Source organism: Procambarus clarkii, chromosome 12, assembly GCF_040958095.1.
Source record: "Procambarus clarkii isolate CNS0578487 chromosome 12, FALCON_Pclarkii_2.0, whole genome shotgun sequence".
NCBI lineage: Eukaryota > Metazoa > Arthropoda > Malacostraca > Decapoda > Cambaridae > Procambarus > Procambarus clarkii.
The window spans coordinates 48,831,531-48,850,329 of NC_091161.1; the positions used below are offsets into that span (position 1 = coordinate 48,831,531).

The 18,799-nt window shown below is 40.9% G+C and overlaps 1 protein-coding gene and 3 pseudogenes across 1 annotated transcript; all 4 read left to right on the forward strand.

Moving 5' to 3' along the window:
- Positions 1–327: 327 nt before the first annotated feature.
- On the forward strand, positions 328–1,197 carry LOC138364073 (pre-mRNA-splicing factor 38A-like). Its single transcript, XM_069323482.1, has one exon. It carries the CDS (start codon positions 328–330, stop codon positions 1,195–1,197), a length of 870 nt encoding a protein of 289 aa, XP_069179583.1.
- A 3,207-nt stretch (positions 1,198–4,404) lies between these two features.
- Positions 4,405–5,359, forward strand: LOC138364074 (pre-mRNA-splicing factor 38A pseudogene; annotated as a pseudogene).
- Positions 5,360–12,747: 7,388 nt separating this feature from the next.
- LOC138364075 (pre-mRNA-splicing factor 38A pseudogene) lies at positions 12,748–13,473 on the forward strand (annotated as a pseudogene).
- A 3,127-nt stretch (positions 13,474–16,600) lies between these two features.
- LOC123747921 (pre-mRNA-splicing factor 38-like) overlaps positions 16,601–18,799 on the forward strand; it is an 89,370-nt pseudogene continuing 87,171 nt past the window's right edge.

Here is an 18,799-nt window from a genome sequence, read left to right on the forward strand (position 1 = left end):
CTCATAATCTTGCTCCTCCTCCCCACCCGTCTTCTATCCCTCACTGACACCTGACTCCTACCCTCTTCTCTAGGACACTAATAAATACGCCTCCATCCTAAACATGGCACACCATCTGGTCACCACTTGGTCCGGGAGACATCTCCCGTCACGCAGGGTGCAGTCGCACCTCCACAGATCTCCAGTATCATCTATTGATACTGGAAATGGCTCAAAAGGGCCACCACTTACGGGCTATTCATGCCCGTGCCACCTTTTGGGTGGCTTAATCTTCTCTCTCTCTCTCATCAATCCATTTAAACATGGCCTCTGTAATCAGTAGGCGACATGGCCAACCGCACGATCAGGGAAGCCCGGGCCACTCACGGCACAAACCCCCAGTATTTAGTTGAGAAAATTATAAGAACTAGGATATACGACTCTAGATACTGGAAAGAAGAATGCTTTGCCCTCTCGGCGGAATTACTAGTCGACAAAGCAATAGCCCTCAGGTGTATTGGTGGTGTTCACGGAGCCAACAGCATACCCACGCCATTCCTATGTCTCGTGCTAAAGATGCTCCAGATCCAACCTGAGACTGACATAATTATAGAATTCATCACACAAGAGGATTTTAAGTATGCTTGTGCTTTGGGGGCATTTTACTTGAGACTTGTATGTGGATCACTGAATTGTTACAAGTACCTGGAACCTCTCCTTAATGACTTTAGGAAACTACACATTATTGACCGTTCCGGCCAGTTCCAGTTTACTCACATGGATGAATATATTGATTGTTTATTAAGAGATGAATGTTCATGTGATATAATTTTACCGAGGATCCAAAAGAGACTGATTCATGAAGCCAACAACGAGCTTAAAGGTCGAGTATCCGTATTAAATGATGATTTGGACAACCACGAGAGGGAAAGTGATGAGGAGGACATCTTTCCTCGACCAAGACCAAGAAATGATCCAATAGAGCCATCTCGAACAACACTCTGTGACGACCAGGATGGCAGAGGCCACTCTAGCTCCCCACACCGAGGCCTTCCATGTGACAGAGAAAGAGAAAAGCTTCGCAGAAGTCACTCACAGGAGACAGATCATGAAAGAGGCAAGGAAAGGTCGAGAAAGAGACATCGCAGCAGATCAGAACAACGTCAGCGACGAGGATCTTCAGCCCATCGTCCCCATCACCGAAAAAATCGTGGATAAAGAGAATCAAATAGAGAGAGAGGAAGGGATTGGAATCGTTGTGAACGCAAAGGAAAACAATATCGCAGTGGACGTAGTAAATGAGATACCTTTTTGAGGATGTGGTAGGAGCTGACAGTGCTCCATTTGACCTGCAACCTCACTAATATCTCACTGCCCTCTCATGAGTTGACCTCACACTTGACTGCCGCCTCATGATATGAACCTCAAGCTTCCTGTGTTATCATTATATATATAATTATATTATACACGAAGCCTTCTTTGGACTCTTGTATGTATTTGAAGACCTGTATTCACGTTTCTGTCTTATAAGAACTATGTATTAATAAACACTGTTGTAATAAATGAATGCTATTATTTACATCTCATTATTTACCATCCCAAAGAATAATATGTACCTTTATTCAAGTACAAATAAAATATTTAAATATCTTAGCGCCTGGTGCTTGGAGAGTAGCTGTGATTAGGGTCTTCATCTGGATGAAAAATGTGAAAACCATCTTAAATGTGTTTTTGATGTTTTTGACGTTGGTCGCAGAAAGGTGACATTTATATAAGGTATTTATATAAAGTCGTTTTTAACATATAAAATACGTTAATTTCAGTCACTCAATTCATGGACCTTTGGTGCAAACGTATAACTAATGTTTTTAAACGTTTCTATTTTAAATTAAGTAAAAATGCTTAATGTATGTGGGTGGTTTTGTGCATGTGTGGGGTTGTGCTGGTCTGTGTGTGTGCGTGTACTTTTGATGTGTATGTTAAAGTGCAAATATGTAAGCACTACCATTACAAGAATAGGTGTATGGAGGTATTCCTTTTTTTTATTAATACATTAGGTACATCTGCATTTGTGCAGCTACCCTAGACTACATGAAGGGGGAGTACAGTGTCAAAAAGCTAGTTACGTGATGCTAAAAATTCCCCATCACACTGGATGGTTAGCCCGTTTTGAATGAACAGCATGTTAAAATTTATGAATGCGTCTGTGGGGTTGACCGCTGAATGTAATGGACTTGAGTCGAGGACGGGTTGGTCCTGGGACCTCTGTTGTTTAATATATATATAAATGATTTAGATTCAGGTTTGAGTAGCAACATTTGCAAATTTGCCGATGATACGAAAATCGGTAGGGAAATTAATTCGGAAGAAGACTTACTATCACTTCAAGTTGATCTAGATAGGGTTTTGAAATGGTCAAAGGATTGGCAGATGCAGTTTAATGCTGATAAATGTAAAGTTCTGAGGTTAGGTAATGATGATAGAGTTACAAGATACGAGCTAGATGGTGTTGAGATTGCGAAGTCGGATTGCGAAAGGGATCTGGGAGTTATGATTAGTAAGAATTTAAGCTGAGTAGACGCAGGCTAACAGTAAGGAAAGAGCAAGAAAAATTCTTTATAGACAGCATAGAACATTGGTATAACAATTATGGGCCTGAGAATGTACAACAGTTTTATGATGACCTCATAAATAATACCTATGAGGCCATCAAAAATAGTGAGTCACGCCAAACATAAAGAAGTACTAGTAAACAGGTCAGACACAACCAGTACTATGATGATGCTAAACTGAAAGAGCTTAAGGAGCCATGGTAACCGAAAACCTGAAGAAAAATGGAATATATGAAAATTACGAAAAATACTACAACGTTCTGGCAACACTGTGGTCCAAACCGTTTAATGATATCTTGAAAAATAACGTAGAGTCAAATTTCCCGCTGCAACTTTCGTGAATCTGGTCCTCGCGGCGTGAGTGCGCCGCGGGGTATTGTATCTTACGTTGTAGAAGTCTTATTTTTCGTAATAGCGTTGAAAATAACATGTTATGCATAAAATGAATATAAACTCACTCATTGGCAACAGTATTGTGTGAGAGAGAGGGTGGTACGTGGCTCAGGCCCTCAGTGACTGTATGTCTCTCGTGGGGAGTGGTTCTATCGCTGACGCGCTCTCACAATATCTCCCAGAACTCATGCTATTATTGTTATTTGTACTGCAATATGACTTACCAAACGAACAAGAGACAAGCATTGAAAGCTAGATGCATGCGAGCTCTCCATAGAAGGTACGAGCTGGCCGCAAATGCGTAAATCACGCATTGTCATGAGTGACCGCGAGTAGAGTAACTTGTCGCGCGCGCTACGCAACTCCAACTTTTACAACTAGATCTGGTTTCACAGCCTTTATTTATTATTCAATTTACATGAAACTTGCACACTATATGTAGAGTTTACGCCTCTAAAAACTTACGTCATTATTCTTATCTACGTAGATTTATTGATATTATAAATAATGATACACTTCATTTTGTTGCATACGTTTTTGGGAAACTTTTAAAAATCTGTATTTAGGAAAGACTTGGGTAAATACTGGTTCAGTAACAGGGTTGTTGATTTGTGGAACCAATTGCCACGTAACATTGTGGAGGTGGTGTCCCTCGATTGTTTCAAGCGCGGGTTGGACATGTTTATAAGTGGGATTGGGTGGTTATAAATAGGAGCTGTCTCGTATGGGCCAATAGGCCTTCTGCAGTTGCCTTTGTTCTATGTTCTTATGTTTACAAGTGGATTGATGGACACAACAAACGGGATAATAATAGGGTATTAAAAGTACCAACACAAGACAGAACACGAAACAATGGGTATAAATTGGATAAATTTAGATTTAGGAAAGACTTGGGTAAATACTGGTTCAGGTAACAGGGTTGTTGATTTGTGGAACCAATTACCGCATAACGTGGTGGAGGTGGTGTCCCTCGATTGTTTCAAGCGCGGGTTGGACATGTTTATGAGTGGGATTGGGTGGTTATAAATAGGAGCTGCCTCGTACGGGCCAATAGGCCTTCTGCAGTTATCTTTGTTTTTATATTCATATGCTCTCATAATCTTGCTCCTCCTCCCACCCGTCTTCTATCCCTCACTGACACCTGACTCCTACCCTCTTCTCTAGGACACTAATAAATACGCCTCCATCCTAAACATGGCACACCATCTGGTCACCACTTGGTCCGGGAGACATCTCCCGTCACGCAGGGTGCAGTCGCACCTCCACAGATCTCCAGTATCATCTATTGATACTGGAAATGGCTCAAAAGGGCCACCACTTACGGGCTATTCATGCCCGTGCCACCTTTTGGGTGGCTTAATCTTCTCTCTCTCTCTCTCATCAATCCATTTAAACATGGCCTCTGTAATCAGTAGGCGACATGGCCAACCGCACGATCAGGGAAGCCCGGGCCACTCACGGCACAAACCCCCAGTATTTAGTTGAGAAAATTATAAGAACTAGGATATACGACTCTAGATACTGGAAAGAAGAATGCTTTGCCCTCTCGGCGGAATTACTAGTCGACAAAGCAATAGCCCTCAGGTGTATTGGTGGTGTTCACGGAGCCAACAGCATACCCACGCCATTCCTATGTCTCGTGCTAAAGATGCTCCAGATCCAACCTGAGACTGACATAATTATAGAATTCATCACACAAGAGGATTTTAAGTATGCTCGTGCTTTGGGGGCATTTTACTTGAGACTTGTATGTGGATCACTGAATTGTTACAAGTACCTGGAACCTCTCCTTAATGACTTTAGGAAACTACGCAGTTATTGACCGTTCCGGCCAGTTCCAGTTTACTCACATGGATGAATATATTGATTGTTTATTAAGAGATGAATGTTCATGTGATATAATTTTACCGAGGATCCAAAAGAGACCGATTCATGAAGCCAACAACGAGCTTAAAGGTCGAGTATCCGTATTAAATGATGATTTGGACAACCACGAGAGGGAAAGTGATGAGGAGGACATCTTTCCTCCACCAAGACCAAGAAATGATCCAGTAGAGCCATCCCGAACAACACTCTGTGACGACCAGGATGGCAGAGGCCACTCTAGCTCCCCACACCGAGGCCTTCCATGTGACAGAGAAAGAGAAAAGCTTCGCAGAAGTCACTCACAGGAGACAGATCATGAAAGAGGCAAGGAAAGGTCGAGAAAGAGACATCGCAGCAGATCAGAACAACGTCAGCGACGAGGATCTCCAGCCCATCGTCCCCATCACCGAAAAAATCGTGGAGAAAGAGAATCAAATAGAGAGAGAGGAAGGGATTGGAATCGTTGTGAACGCAAAGGAAAACAATATCGCAGTGGACGTAGTAAATGAGATACCTTTTTGAGGATGTGGTAGGAGCTGACAGTGCTCCATTTGACCTGCAACCTCACTAATATCTCACTGCCCTCTCATGAGTTGACCTCACACTTGACTGCCGCCTCATGATATGAACCTCAAGCTTCCTGTGTTATCATTATATATATATATATTATACACGAAGCCTTCTTTGGACTCTTGTATGTATTTGAAGACCTGTATTCACGTTTCTGTCTTATAAGAACTATGTATTAATAAACACTGTTGTAATAAATGAATGCTATTATTTACATCTCATTATTTACCATCCCAAAGAATAATATGTACCTTTATTCAAGTACAAATAAAATATTTAAATATCTTAGCGCCTGGTGCTTGGAGAGTAGCTGTGATTAGGGTCTTCATCTGGATGAAAAATGTGAAAACCATCTTAAATGTGTTTTTTGATGTTTTTGACGTTGGTCGCAGAAAGGTGACATTTATATAAGGTATTTATATAAAGTCGTTTTTAACATATAAAATACGTTAATTTCAGTCACTCAATTCATGGACCTTTGGTGCAAACGTATAACTAATGTTTTTAAACGTTTCTATTTTAAATTAAGTAAAAATGCTTAATGTATGTGGGTGGTTTTGTGCATGTGTGGGGTTGTGCTGGTCTGTGTGTGTGCGTGTACTTTTGATGTGTATGTTAAAGTGCAAATATGTAAGCACTACCATTACAAGAATAGGTGTATGGAGGTATTCCTTTTTTTTATTAATACATTAGGTACATCTGCATTTGTGCAGCTACCCTAGACTACATGAAGGGGGAGTACAGTGTCAAAAAGCTAGTTACGTGATGCTAAAAATTCCCCATCACACTGGATGGTTAGCCCGTTTTGAATGAACAGCATGTTAAAATTTATGAATGCGTCTGTGGGGTTGACCGCTGAATGTAATGGACTTGAGTCGAGGACGGGTTGGTCCTGGGACCTCTGTTGTTTAATATATATATAAATGATTTAGATTCAGGTTTGAGTAGCAACATTTGCAAATTTGCCGATGATACGAAAATCGGTAGGGAAATTAATTCGGAAGAAGACTTACTATCACTTCAAGTTGATCTAGATAGGGTTTTGAAATGGTCAAAGGATTGGCAGATGCAGTTTAATGCTGATAAATGTAAAGTTCTGAGGTTAGGTAATGATGATAGAGTTACAAGATACGAGCTAGATGGTGTTGAGATTGCGAAAGGGATCTGGGAGTTATGATTAGTAAGAATTTAAGCTGAGTAGACGCAGGCTAACAGTAAGGAAAGAGCAAGAAAAATTCTTTATAGACAGCATAGAACATTGGTATAACAATTATGGGCCTGAGAATGTACAACAGTTTTATGATGACCTCATAAATAATACCTATGAGGCCATCAAAAATAGTGAGTCACGCCAAACATAAAGAAGTACTAGTAAACAGGTCAGACACAACCAGTACTATGATGATGCTAAACTGAAAGAGCTTAAGGAGCCATGGTAACCGAAAACCTGAAGAAAAATGGAATATTATGAAAATTACGAAAAATACTACAACGTTCTGGCAACACTGTGGTCCAAACCGTTTAATGATATCTTGAAAAATAACGTAGAGTCAAATTTCCCGCTGCAACTTTCGTGAATCTGGTCCTCGCGGCGTGAGTGCGCCGCGGGGTATTGTATCTTACGTTGTAGAAGTCTTATTTTTCGTAATAGCGTTGAAAATAACATGTTATGCATAAAATGAATTTAAACTCACTCATTGGCAACAGTATTGTGTGAGAGAGAGGGTGGTACGTGGCTCAGGCCCTCAGTGACTGTATGTCTCTCGTGGGGAGTGGTTCTATCGCTGACGCGCTCTCACAATATCTCCCAGAACTCATGCTATTATTGTTATTTGTACTGCAATATGACTTACCAAACGAACAAGAGACAAGCATTGAAAGCTAGATGCATGCGAGCTCTCCATAGAAGGTACGAGCTGGCCGCAAATGCGTAAATCACGCATTGTCATGAGTGACCGCGAGTAGAGTAACTTGTCGCGCGCGCTACGCAACTCCAACTTTTACAACTAGATCTGGTTTCACAGCCTTTATTTATTATTCAATTTACATGAAACTTGCACACTATATGTAGAGTTTACGCCTCTAAAAACTTACGTCATTATTCTTAGCTACGTAGATTTATTGATTTTATAAATAATGATACACTTCATTTTGTTGCATACGTTTTTGGGAAACTTTTAAAAATCTGTATTTAGGAAAGACTTGGGTAAATACTGGTTCAGTAACAGGGTTGTTGATTTGTGGAACCAATTGCCACGTAACATTGTGGAGGTGGGGTCTCTCGATTGTTTCAAGCATGGGTTGGACATGTATATGAGTGGGATTGGGTGGTTATAAATAGGAGCTGTCTCGTATGGGCCAATAGGCCTTCTGCAGTTGCCTTTGTTCTATGTTCTTATGTTTACAAGTGGATTGATGGACACAACAAACGGGATAATAATAGGGTATTAAAAGTATCAACACAAGACAGAACACGAAACAATGGGTATAAATTGGATAAATTTAGATTTAGGAAAGACTTGGGTAAATACTGGTTCAGTAACAGGGTTGTTGATTTGTGGAACCAATTACCGCATAACGTGGTGGAGGTGGTGTCCCTCGATTGTTTCAAGCGCGGGTTGGACATGTTTATGAGTGGGATTGGGTGGTTATAAATAGGAGCTGCCTCGTACGGGCCAATAGGCCTTCTGCAGTTATCTTTGTTTTTATATTCATATGCTCTCATAATCTTGCTCCTCCCCCACCCGTCTTCTATCCCTCACTGACACCTGACTCCTACCCTCTTCTCTAGGACACTAATAAATACGCCTCCATCCTAAACATGGCACACCATCTGGTCACCACTTGGTCCGGGAGACATCTCCCGTCACGCAGGGTGCAGTCGCACCTCCACAGATCTCCAGTATCATCTATTGATACTGAAAAGGGCCACCACTTACGGGCTATTCATGCCCGTGCCACCTTTTGGGTGGCTTAATCTTCTCTCTCTCTCTCTCTCATCAATCAATCTAAACATGGCCTCTGTAATCAGTAGGCGACATGGCCAACCGCACGATCAGGGAAGCCCGGGCCACTCACGGCACAAACCCCCAGTATATAGTTGAGAAAATTATAAGAACTAGGATATACGACTCTAGATACTGAAAAGAAGAATGCTTTGCCCTCTCTGCGGAATTACTAGTCGACAAAGCAATAGCCCTCAGGTGTATTGGTGGTGTTCACGGAGCCAACAGCATACCCACGCCTTTCCTATGTCTCGTGCTAAAGATGCTCCAGATCCAACCTGAGACTGACATAATTATAGAATTCATCACACAAGAGGATTTTAAGTATGCTCGTGCTTTGGGGGCATTTTACTTGAGACTTGTATGTGGATCACTGAATTGTTACAAGTACCTGGAACCTCTCCTTAATGACTTTAGGAAACTACGCGTTATTGACCGTTCCGGCCAGTTCCAGTTTACTCACATGGATGAATATATTGATTGTTTATTAAGAGATGAATGTTCATGTGATATAATTTTACCGAGGATCCAAAAGAGACCTGATTCCTGAAGCCAACAACGAGCTTAAAGGTCGAGTATCCGTATTAAATGATGATTTGGAAAACCACGAGAGGGAAAGTGATGAGGAGGACATCTTTCCTCCACCAAGACCAAGAAATGATCCAGTACAGCCATCTCGAACAACACTCTGTGACGACCAGGATGGCAGAGGCCACTCTAGCTCCCCACACCGAGGCCTTCCATGTGACAGAGAAAGAGAAAAGCTTCGCAGAAGTCACTCACAGAAGACAGATCATGAAAGAGGCAAGGAAAGGTCGAGAAAGAGACATCGCAGCAGATCAGAACAACGTCAGCGACGAGGATCTCCAGCCCATCGTCCCCATCACCGAAAAAATCGTGGAGAAAGAGAATCAAATAGAGAGAGAGGAAGGGATTGGAATCGTTGTGAACGCAAAGGAAAACAATATCGCAGTGGACGTAGTAAATGAGATACCTTTTTGAGGATGTGGTAGGAGCTGACAGTGCTCCATTTGACCTGCAACCTCACTAATATCTCACTGCCCTCTCATGAGTTGACCTCACACTTGACTGCCGCCTCATGATATGAACCTCAAGCTTCCTGTGTTATCATTATATATATAATTATACACGAAGCCTTCTTTGGACTCTTGTATGTATTTGAAGACCTGTATTCACGTTTCTGTCTTATAAGAACTATGTATTAATAAACACTGTTGTAATAAATGAATGCTATTATTTACATCTCATTATTTACCATCCCAAAGAATAATATGTACCTTTATTCAAATACAAATAAAATATTTAAATATCTTAGCGCCTGGTGCTTGGAGAGTAGCTGTGATTAGGGTCTTCATCTGGATGAAAAATGTGAAAACCATCTTAAATGTGTTTTTGACGTTGGTCGCAGAAAGGTGACATTTATATAAGGTATTTATATAAAGTCGTTTTTAACATATAAAATACGTTAATTTCAGTCACTCAATTCATGGACCTTTGGTGCAAACGTATAACTAATGTTTTTAAACGTTTCTATTTTAAATTAAGTAAAAATGCTTAATGTATGTGGGTGGTTTTGTGCATGTGTGGGGTTGTGCTGGTCTGTGTGTGTGCGTGTACTTTTGATGTGTATGTTAAAGTGCAAATATGTAAGCACTACCATTACAAGAATAGGTGTATGGAGGTATTCCTTTTTTTTATTAATACATTAGGTACATCTGCATTTGTGCAGCTACCCTAGACTACATGAAGGGGGAGTACAGTGTCAAAAAGCTAGTTACGTGATGCTAAAAATTCCCCATCACACTGGATGGTTAGCCCGTTTTGAATGAACAGCATGTTAAAATTTATGAATGCGTCTGTGGGGTTGACCGCTGAATGTAATGGACTTGAGTCGAGGACGGGTTGGTCCTGGGACCTCTGTTGTTTAATATATATATAAATGATTTAGATTCAGGTTTGAGTAGCAACATTTGCAAATTTGCCGATGATACGAAAATCGGTAAGGAAATTAATTCGGAAGAAGACTTACTATCACTTCAAGTTGATCTAGATAGGGTTTTGAAATGGTCAAAGGATTGGCAGATGCAGTTTAATGCTGATAAATGTAAAGTTCTGAGGTTAGGTAATGATGATAGAGTTACAAGATACGAGCTAGATGGTGTTGAGATTGCGAAGTCGGATTGCGAAAGGGATCTGGGAGTTATGATTAGTAAGAATTTAAGCTGAGTAGACGCAGGCTAACAGTAAGGAAAGAGCAAGAAAAATTCTTTATAGACAGCATAGAACATTGGTATAACAATTATGGGCCTGAGAATGTACAACAGTTTTATGATGACCTCATAAATAATACCTATGAGGCCATCAAAAATAGTGAGTCACGCCAAACATAAAGAAGTACTAGTAAACAGGTCAGACACAACCAGTAATATGATGATGCTAAACTGAAAGAGCTTAAGGAGCCATGGTAACCGAAAACCTGAAGAAAAATGGAATATTTACGAAAAATTACGAAAAATACTACAACGTTCTGGCAACACTGTGGTCCAAACCGTTTAATGATATCTTGAAAAATAACGTAGAGTCAAATTTCCCGCTGCAACTTTCGTGAATCTGGTCCTCGCGGCGTGAGTGCGCCGCGGGGTATTGTATCTTACGTTGTAGAAGTCTTATTTTTCGTAATAGCGTTGAAAATAACATGTTATGCATAAAATGAATATAAACTCACTCATTGGCAACAGTATTGTGTGAGAGAGAGGGTGGTACGTGGCTCAGGCCCTCAGTGACTGTATGTCTCTCGTGGGGAGTGGTTCTATCGCTGACGCGCTCTCACAATATCTCCCAGAACTCATGCTATTATTGTTATTTGTACTGCAACATGACTTACCAAACGAACAAGAGACAAGCATTGAAAGCTAGATGCATGCGAGCTCTCCATAGAAGGTACGAGCTGGCCGCAAATGCGTAAAACACGCATTGTCACGAGTGACCGCGAGTAGAGTAACTTGTCGCGCGCGCTACGCAACTCCAACTTTTACAACTAGATCTGGTTTCACAGCCTTTATTTATTATTCAATTTACATGAAACTTGCACACTATATGTAGAGTTTACGCCTCTAAAAACTTACGTCATTATTCTTATCTACGTAGATTTATTGATTTTATAAATAATGATACACTTCATTTTGTTGCATACGTTTTTGGGAAACTTTTAAAAATCTGTATTTAGGAAAGACTTGGGTAAATACTGGTTCAGTAACAGGGTTGTTGATTTGTGGAACCAATTGCCACGTAACATTGTGGAGGTGGGGTCTCTCGATTGTTTCAAGCATGGGTTGGACATGTATATGAGTGGGATTGGGTGGTTATAAATAGGAGCTGTCTCGTATGGGCCAATAGGCCTTCTGCAGTTGCCTTTGTTCTATGTTCTTATGTTTACAAGTGGATTGATGGACACAACAAACGGGATAATAATAGGGTATTAAAAGTATCAACACAAGACAGAACACGAAACAATGGGTATAAATTGGATAAATTTAGATTTAGGAAAGACTTTGGTAAATACTGGTTCAGTAACAGGGTTGTTGATTTGTGGAACCAATTACCGCATAACGTGGTGGAGGTGGTGTCCCTCGATTGTTTCAAGCGCGGGTTGGACATGTTTATTAGTGGGATTGGGTGGTTATAAATAGGAGCTGCCTCGTACGGGCCAATAGGCCTTCTGCAGTTATCTTTGTTTTTATATTCATATGCTCTCATAATCTTGCTCCTCCCCACCCGTCTTCTATCCCTCACTGACACCTGACTCCTACCCTCTTCTCTAGGACACTAATAAATACGCCTCCATCCTAAACATGGCACACCATCTGGTCACCACTTGGTCCGGGAGACATCTCCCGTCACGCAGGGTGCAGTCGCACCTCCACAGATCTCCAGTATCATCTATTGATACTGAAAAGGGCCACCACTTACGGGCTATTCATGCCCGTGCCACCTTTTGGGTGGCTTAATCTTCTCTCTCTCTCTCTCTCTCTCATCAATCAATCTAAACATGGCCTCTGTAATCAGTAGGCGACATGGCCAACCGCACGATCAGGGAAGCCCGGGCCACTCACGGCACAAACCCCCAGTATATAGTTGAGAAAATTATAAGAACTAGGATATACGACTCTAGATACTGGAAAGAAGAATGCTTTGCCCTCTCGGCGGAATTACTAGTCGACTAAGCAATAGCCCTCAGGTGTATTGGTGGTGTTCACGGAGCCAACAGCATACCCACGCCATTCCTATGTCTCGTGCTAAAGATGCTCCAGATCCAACCTGAGACTGACATAATTATAGAATTCATCACACAAGAGGATTTTAAGTATGCTCGTGCTTTGGGGGCATTTTACTTGAGACTTGTATGTGGATCACTGAATTGTTACAAGTACCTGGAACCTCTCCTTAATGACTTTAGGAAACTACGCGTTATTGACCGTTCCGGCCAGTTCCAGTTTACTCACATGGATGAATATATTGATTGTTTATTAAGAGATGAATGTTCATGTGATATAATTTTACCGAGGATCCAAAAGAGACCGATTCCTGAAGCCAACAACGAGCTTAAAGGTCGAGTATCCGTATTAAATGATGATTTGGAAAACCACGAGAGGGAAAGTGATGAGGAGGACATCTTTCCTCCACCAAGACCAAGAAATGATCCAGTACAGCCATCCCGAACAACACTCTGTGACGACCAGGATGGCAGAGGCCACTCTAGCTCCCCACACCGAGGCCTTCCATGTGACAGAGAAAGAGAAAAGCTTCGCAGAAGTCACTCACAGAAGACAGATCATGAAAGAGGCAAGGAAAGGTCGAGAAAGAGACATCGCAGCAGATCAGAACAACGTCAGCGACGAGGATCTCCAGCCCATCGTCCCCATCACCGAAAAAATCGTGGAGAAAGAGAATCAAATAGAGAGAGAGGAAGGGATTGGAGTCGTTGTGAACGCAAAGGAAAACAATATCGCAGTGGACGTAGTAAATGAGATACCTTTTTGAGGATGTGGTAGGAGCTGACAGTGCTCCATTTGACCTGCAACCTCACTAATATCTCACTGCCCTCTCATGAGTTGACCTCACACTTGACTGCCGCCTCATGATATGAACCTCAAGCTTCCTGTGTTATCATTATATATATAATTATATAATTATACACGAAGCCTTCTTTGGACTCTTGTATGTATTTGAAGACCTGTATTCACGTTTCTGTCTTATAAGAACTATGTATTAATAAACACTGTTGTAATAAATGAATGCTATTATTTACATCTCATTATTTACCATCCCAAAGAATAATATGTACCTTTATTCAAGTACAAATAAAATATTTAAATATCTTAGCGCCTGGTGCTTGGAGAGTAGCTGTGATTAGGGTCTTCATCTGGATGAAAAATGTGAAAACCATCTTAAATGTGTTTTTTGATGTTTTTGACGTTGGTCGCAGAAAGGTGACATTTATATAAGGTATTTATATAAAGTCGTTTTTAACATATAAAATACGTTAATTTCAGTCACTCAATTCATGGACCTTTGGTGCAAACGTATAACTAATGTTTTTAAACGTTTCTATTTTAAATTAAGTAAAAATGCTTAATGTATGTGGGTGGTTTTGTGCATGTGTGGGGTTGTGCTGGTCTGTGTGTGTGCGTGTACTTTTGATGTGTATGTTAAAGTGCAAATATGTAAACACTACCATTACAAGAATAGGAGTATGGAGGTATTCCTTTTTTTTATTAATACATTAGGTACATCTGCATTTGTGCAGCTACCCTAGACTACATGAAGGGGGAGTACAGTGTCAAAAAGCTAGTTACGTGATGCTAAAAATTCCCCATCACACTGGATGGTTAGCCCGTTTTGAATGAACAGCATGTTAAAATTCATGAATGCGTCTGTGGGGTTGACCGCTGAATGAAATGGACTTGAGTCGAGGACGGGTTGGTCCTGGGACCTCTGTTGTTTAATATATATATAAATGATTTAGATTCAGGTTTGAGTAGCAACATTTGCAAATTTGCCGATGATACGAAAATCGGTAGGGAAATTAATTCGGAAGAAGACTTACTATCACTTCAAGTTGATCTAGATAGGGTTTTGAAATGGTCAAAGGATTAGCAGATGCAGTTTAATGCTGATAAATGTAAAGTTCTGAGGTTAGGTAATGATGATAGAGTTACAAGATACGAGCTAGACGGTGTTGAGATTGCGAAGTCGGATTGCGAAAGGGATCTGGGAGTTATGATTAGTAAGAATTGAAGCTGAGTAGACGCAGGCTAACAGTAAGGAAAGAGCAAGAAAAATTCTTTATAGACAGCATAGAACATTGGTATAACAATTATGGGCCTGAGAATGTACCACAGTTTTATGATGACCTCATAAATAATACCTATGAGGCCATCAAAAATAGTGAGTCACGCCAAACAAAAAGAAGTACTGGTAAACAGGTCAGACACAACCAGTACTATGATGATGCTAAACTGAAAGAGCTTAAGGAGCCATGGAAACCGAAAACCTGAAGAAAAATGGAATATTTACGAAAAATTACGAAAAATACTACAACGTTCTGGCAACACTGTGGTCCAAACCGTTTAATGATATCTTGAAAAATAACGTAGAGTCAAATTTCCCGCTGCAACTTTCGTGAATCTGGTCCTCGCGGCGTGAGTGCGCCGCGGGGTATTGTATCTTACGTTGTAGAAGTCTTATTTTTCGTAATAGCGTTGAAAATAACATGTTATGCATAAAATGAATATAAACTCACTCATTGGCAACAGTATTGTGTGAGAGAGAGGGTGGTACGTGGCTCAGGCCCTCAGTGACTGTATGTCTCTCGTGGGGAGTGGTTCTATCGCTGACGCGCTCTCACAATATCTCCCAGAACTCATGCTATTATTGTTATTTGTACTGCAATATGACTTACCAAACGAACAAGAGACAAGCATTGAAAGCTAGATGCATGCGAGCTCTCCATAGAAGGTACGAGCTGGCCGCAAATGCGTAAATCACGCATTGTCACGAGTGACCGCGAGTAGAGTAACTTGTCGCGCGCGCTACGCAACTCCAACTTTTACAACTAGATCTGGTTTCACAGCCTTTATTTATTATTCAATTTACATGAAACTTGCACAGTATATGTAGAGTTTACGCCTCTAAAAACTTACGTCATTACTCTTATCTACGTAGATTTATTGATTTTATAAATAATGATACACTTCATTTTGTTGCATACGTTTTTGGGAAACTTTTAAAAATCTGTATTTAGGTAAGACTTGGGTAAATACTGGTTCAGTAACAGGGTTGTTGATTTGTGGAACCAATTGCCACGTAACATTGTGGAGGTGGGGTCTCTCGATTGTTTCAAGCATGGGTTGGACATGTATATGAGTGGGATTGGGTGGTTATAAATAGGAGCTGTCTCGTATGGGCCAATAGGCCTTCTGCAGTTGCCTTTGTTCTATGTTCTTATGTTTACAAGTGGATTGATGGACACAACAAACGGGATAATAATAGGGTATTAAAAGTATCAACACAAGACAGAACACGAAACAATGGGTATAAATTGGATAAATTTAGATTTAGGAAAGACTTGGGTAAATACTGGTTCAGTAACAGGGTTGTTGATTTGTGGAACCAATTACCGCATAACGTGGTGGAGGTGGTGTCCCTCGATTGTTTCAAGCGCGGGTTGGACATGTTTATGAGTGGGATTGGGTGGTTATAAATAGGAGCTGCCTCGTACGGGCCAATAGGCCTTCTGCAGTTATCTTTGTTTTTATATTCATATGCTCTCATAATCTTGCTCCTCCTCCCCACCCGTCTTCTATCCCTCACTGACACCTGACTCCTACCCTCTTCTCTAGGACACTAATAAATACGCCTCCATCCTAAACATGGCACACCATCTGGTCACCACTTGGTCCGGGAGACATCTCCCGTCACGCAGGGTGCAGTCGCACCTCCACAGATCTCCAGTATCATCTATTGATACTGGAAATGGCTCAAAAGGGCCACCCTACGGCTATTCATGCCCGTGCCACCTTTTGGGTGGCTTAATCTTCTCTCTCTCTCTCTCATCAATCAATCTGAACATGGCCTCTGTAATCAGTAGGCGACATGGCCAACCGCACGATCAGGGAAGCCCGGGCCACTCACGGCACAAACCCCCAGTATTTAGTTGAGAAAATTATAAGAACTAGGATATACGACTCTAGATACTGGAAAGAAGAATGCTTTGCCCTCTCGGCGGAATTACTAGTCGACAAAGCAATAGCCCTCAGGTGTATTGGTGGTGTTCACGGAGCCAACAGCATACCCACGCCATTCCTATGTCTCGTGCTAAAGATGCTCCAGATCCAACCTGAGACTGACATAATTATAGAATTCATCACACAAGAGGATTTTAAGTATGCTCAAGGCTTTGGGGGCATTTTACTTGAGACTTGTATGTGGATCACTGAATTGTTACAAGTACCTGGAACCTCTCCTTAATGACTTTAGGAAACTACGCGTTATTGACCGTTCCGGCCAGTTCCAGTTTACTCACATGGATGAATATATTGATTGTTTATTAAGAGATGAATGTTCATGTGATATAATTTTACCGAGGATCCAAAAGAGACCGATTCATGAAGCCAACAACGAGCTTAAAGGTCGAGTATCCGTATTAAATGATGATTTGGACAACCACGAGAGGGAAAGTGATGAGGAGGACATCTTTCCTCCACCAAGACCAAGAAATGATCCAGTAGAGCCATCCCGAACAACACTCTGTGACGACCAGGATGGCAGAGGCCACTCTAGCTCCCCACACCGAGGCCTTCCATGTGACAGAGAAAGAGAAAAGCTTCGCAGAAGTCACTCACAGGAGACAGATCATGAAAGAGGCAAGGAAAGGTCGAGAAAGAGACATCGCAGCAGACCAGAACAACGTCAGCGACGAGGATCTCCAACCCATCGTCCCCATCACCGAAAAAATCGTGGAGAAAGAGAATCAAATAGAGAGAGAGGAAGGGATTGGAATCATTGTGAACGCAAAGGAAAACAATATCGCAGTGGACGTAGTAAATGAGATACCTTTTTGAGGATGTGGTAGGAGCTGACAGTGCTCCATTTGACCTGCAACCTCACTAATATCTCACTGCCCTCTCATGAGTTGACCTCACACTTGACTGCCGCCTCATGATATGAACCTCAAGCTTCCTGTGTTATCATTATATATATATAATTATACACGAAGCCTTCTTTGGACTCTTGTATGTATTTGAAGACCTGTATTCACGTTTCTGTCTTATAAGAACTATGTATTAATAAACACTGTTGTAATAAATGAATGCTATTATTTACATCTCATTATTTACCATCCCAAAGAATAATATGTACCTTTATTCAAGTACAAATAAAATATTTAAATATCTTAGCGCCTGGTGCTTGGAGAGTAGCTGTGATTAGGGTCTTCATCTGGATGAAAAATGTGAAAACCATCTTAAATGTGTTTTTTGATGTTTTTGACGTTGGTCGCAGAAAGGTGACATTTATATAAGGTATTATATAAAGTCGTTTTTAACATATAAAATACGTTAATTTCAGTCACTCAATTCATGGACCTTTGGTGCAAACGTATAACTAATGTTTTTAAACGTTTCTATTTTAAATTAAGTAAAAATGCTTAATGTATGTGGGTGGTTTTGTGCATGTGTGGGGTTGTGCTGGTCTGTGTGTGTGCGTGTACTTTTGATGTGTATGTTAAAGTGCAAATATGTAAGCACTACCATTACAAGAATAGGTGTATGGAGGTATTCCTTTTTTTTATTAATACATTAGGTACATCTGCATTTGTGCAGCTACCCTAGACTACATGAAGGGGGAGTACAGTGTCAAAAAGCTAGTTACGTGATGCTAAAAATTCCCCATCACACTGGATGGTTAGCCCGTTTTGAATGAACAGCATGTTAAAATTTATGAATGCGTCTGTGGGGTTGACCGCTGAATGTAATGGACTTGAGTCGAGGACGGGTTGGTACTGGGACCTCTGTTGTTTAATATATATATATATATGATTTAGATTCAGGTTTGAGTAGCAACATTTGCAAATTTGCCGATGATACGAAAATCGGTAGGGAAATTAATTCGGAAGAAGACTTACTATCACTTCAAGTTGATCTAGATAGGGTTTTGAAATGGTCAAAGGATTGGCAGATGCAGTTTAATGCTGATAAATGTAAAGTTCTGAGGTTAGGTAATGATGATAGAGTTACAAGATACGAGCTAGATGGTGTTGGAGGATTGCGAAAGGGATCTGGGAGTTATGATTAG

Bases quoted from the DNA above. Each gene is read 5' to 3' on its own strand.
- LOC138364073 (XM_069323482.1), top strand. From the start codon at position 328: ATGGCCAACCGCACGATCAGGGAAGCCCGGGCCACTCACGGCACAAAC.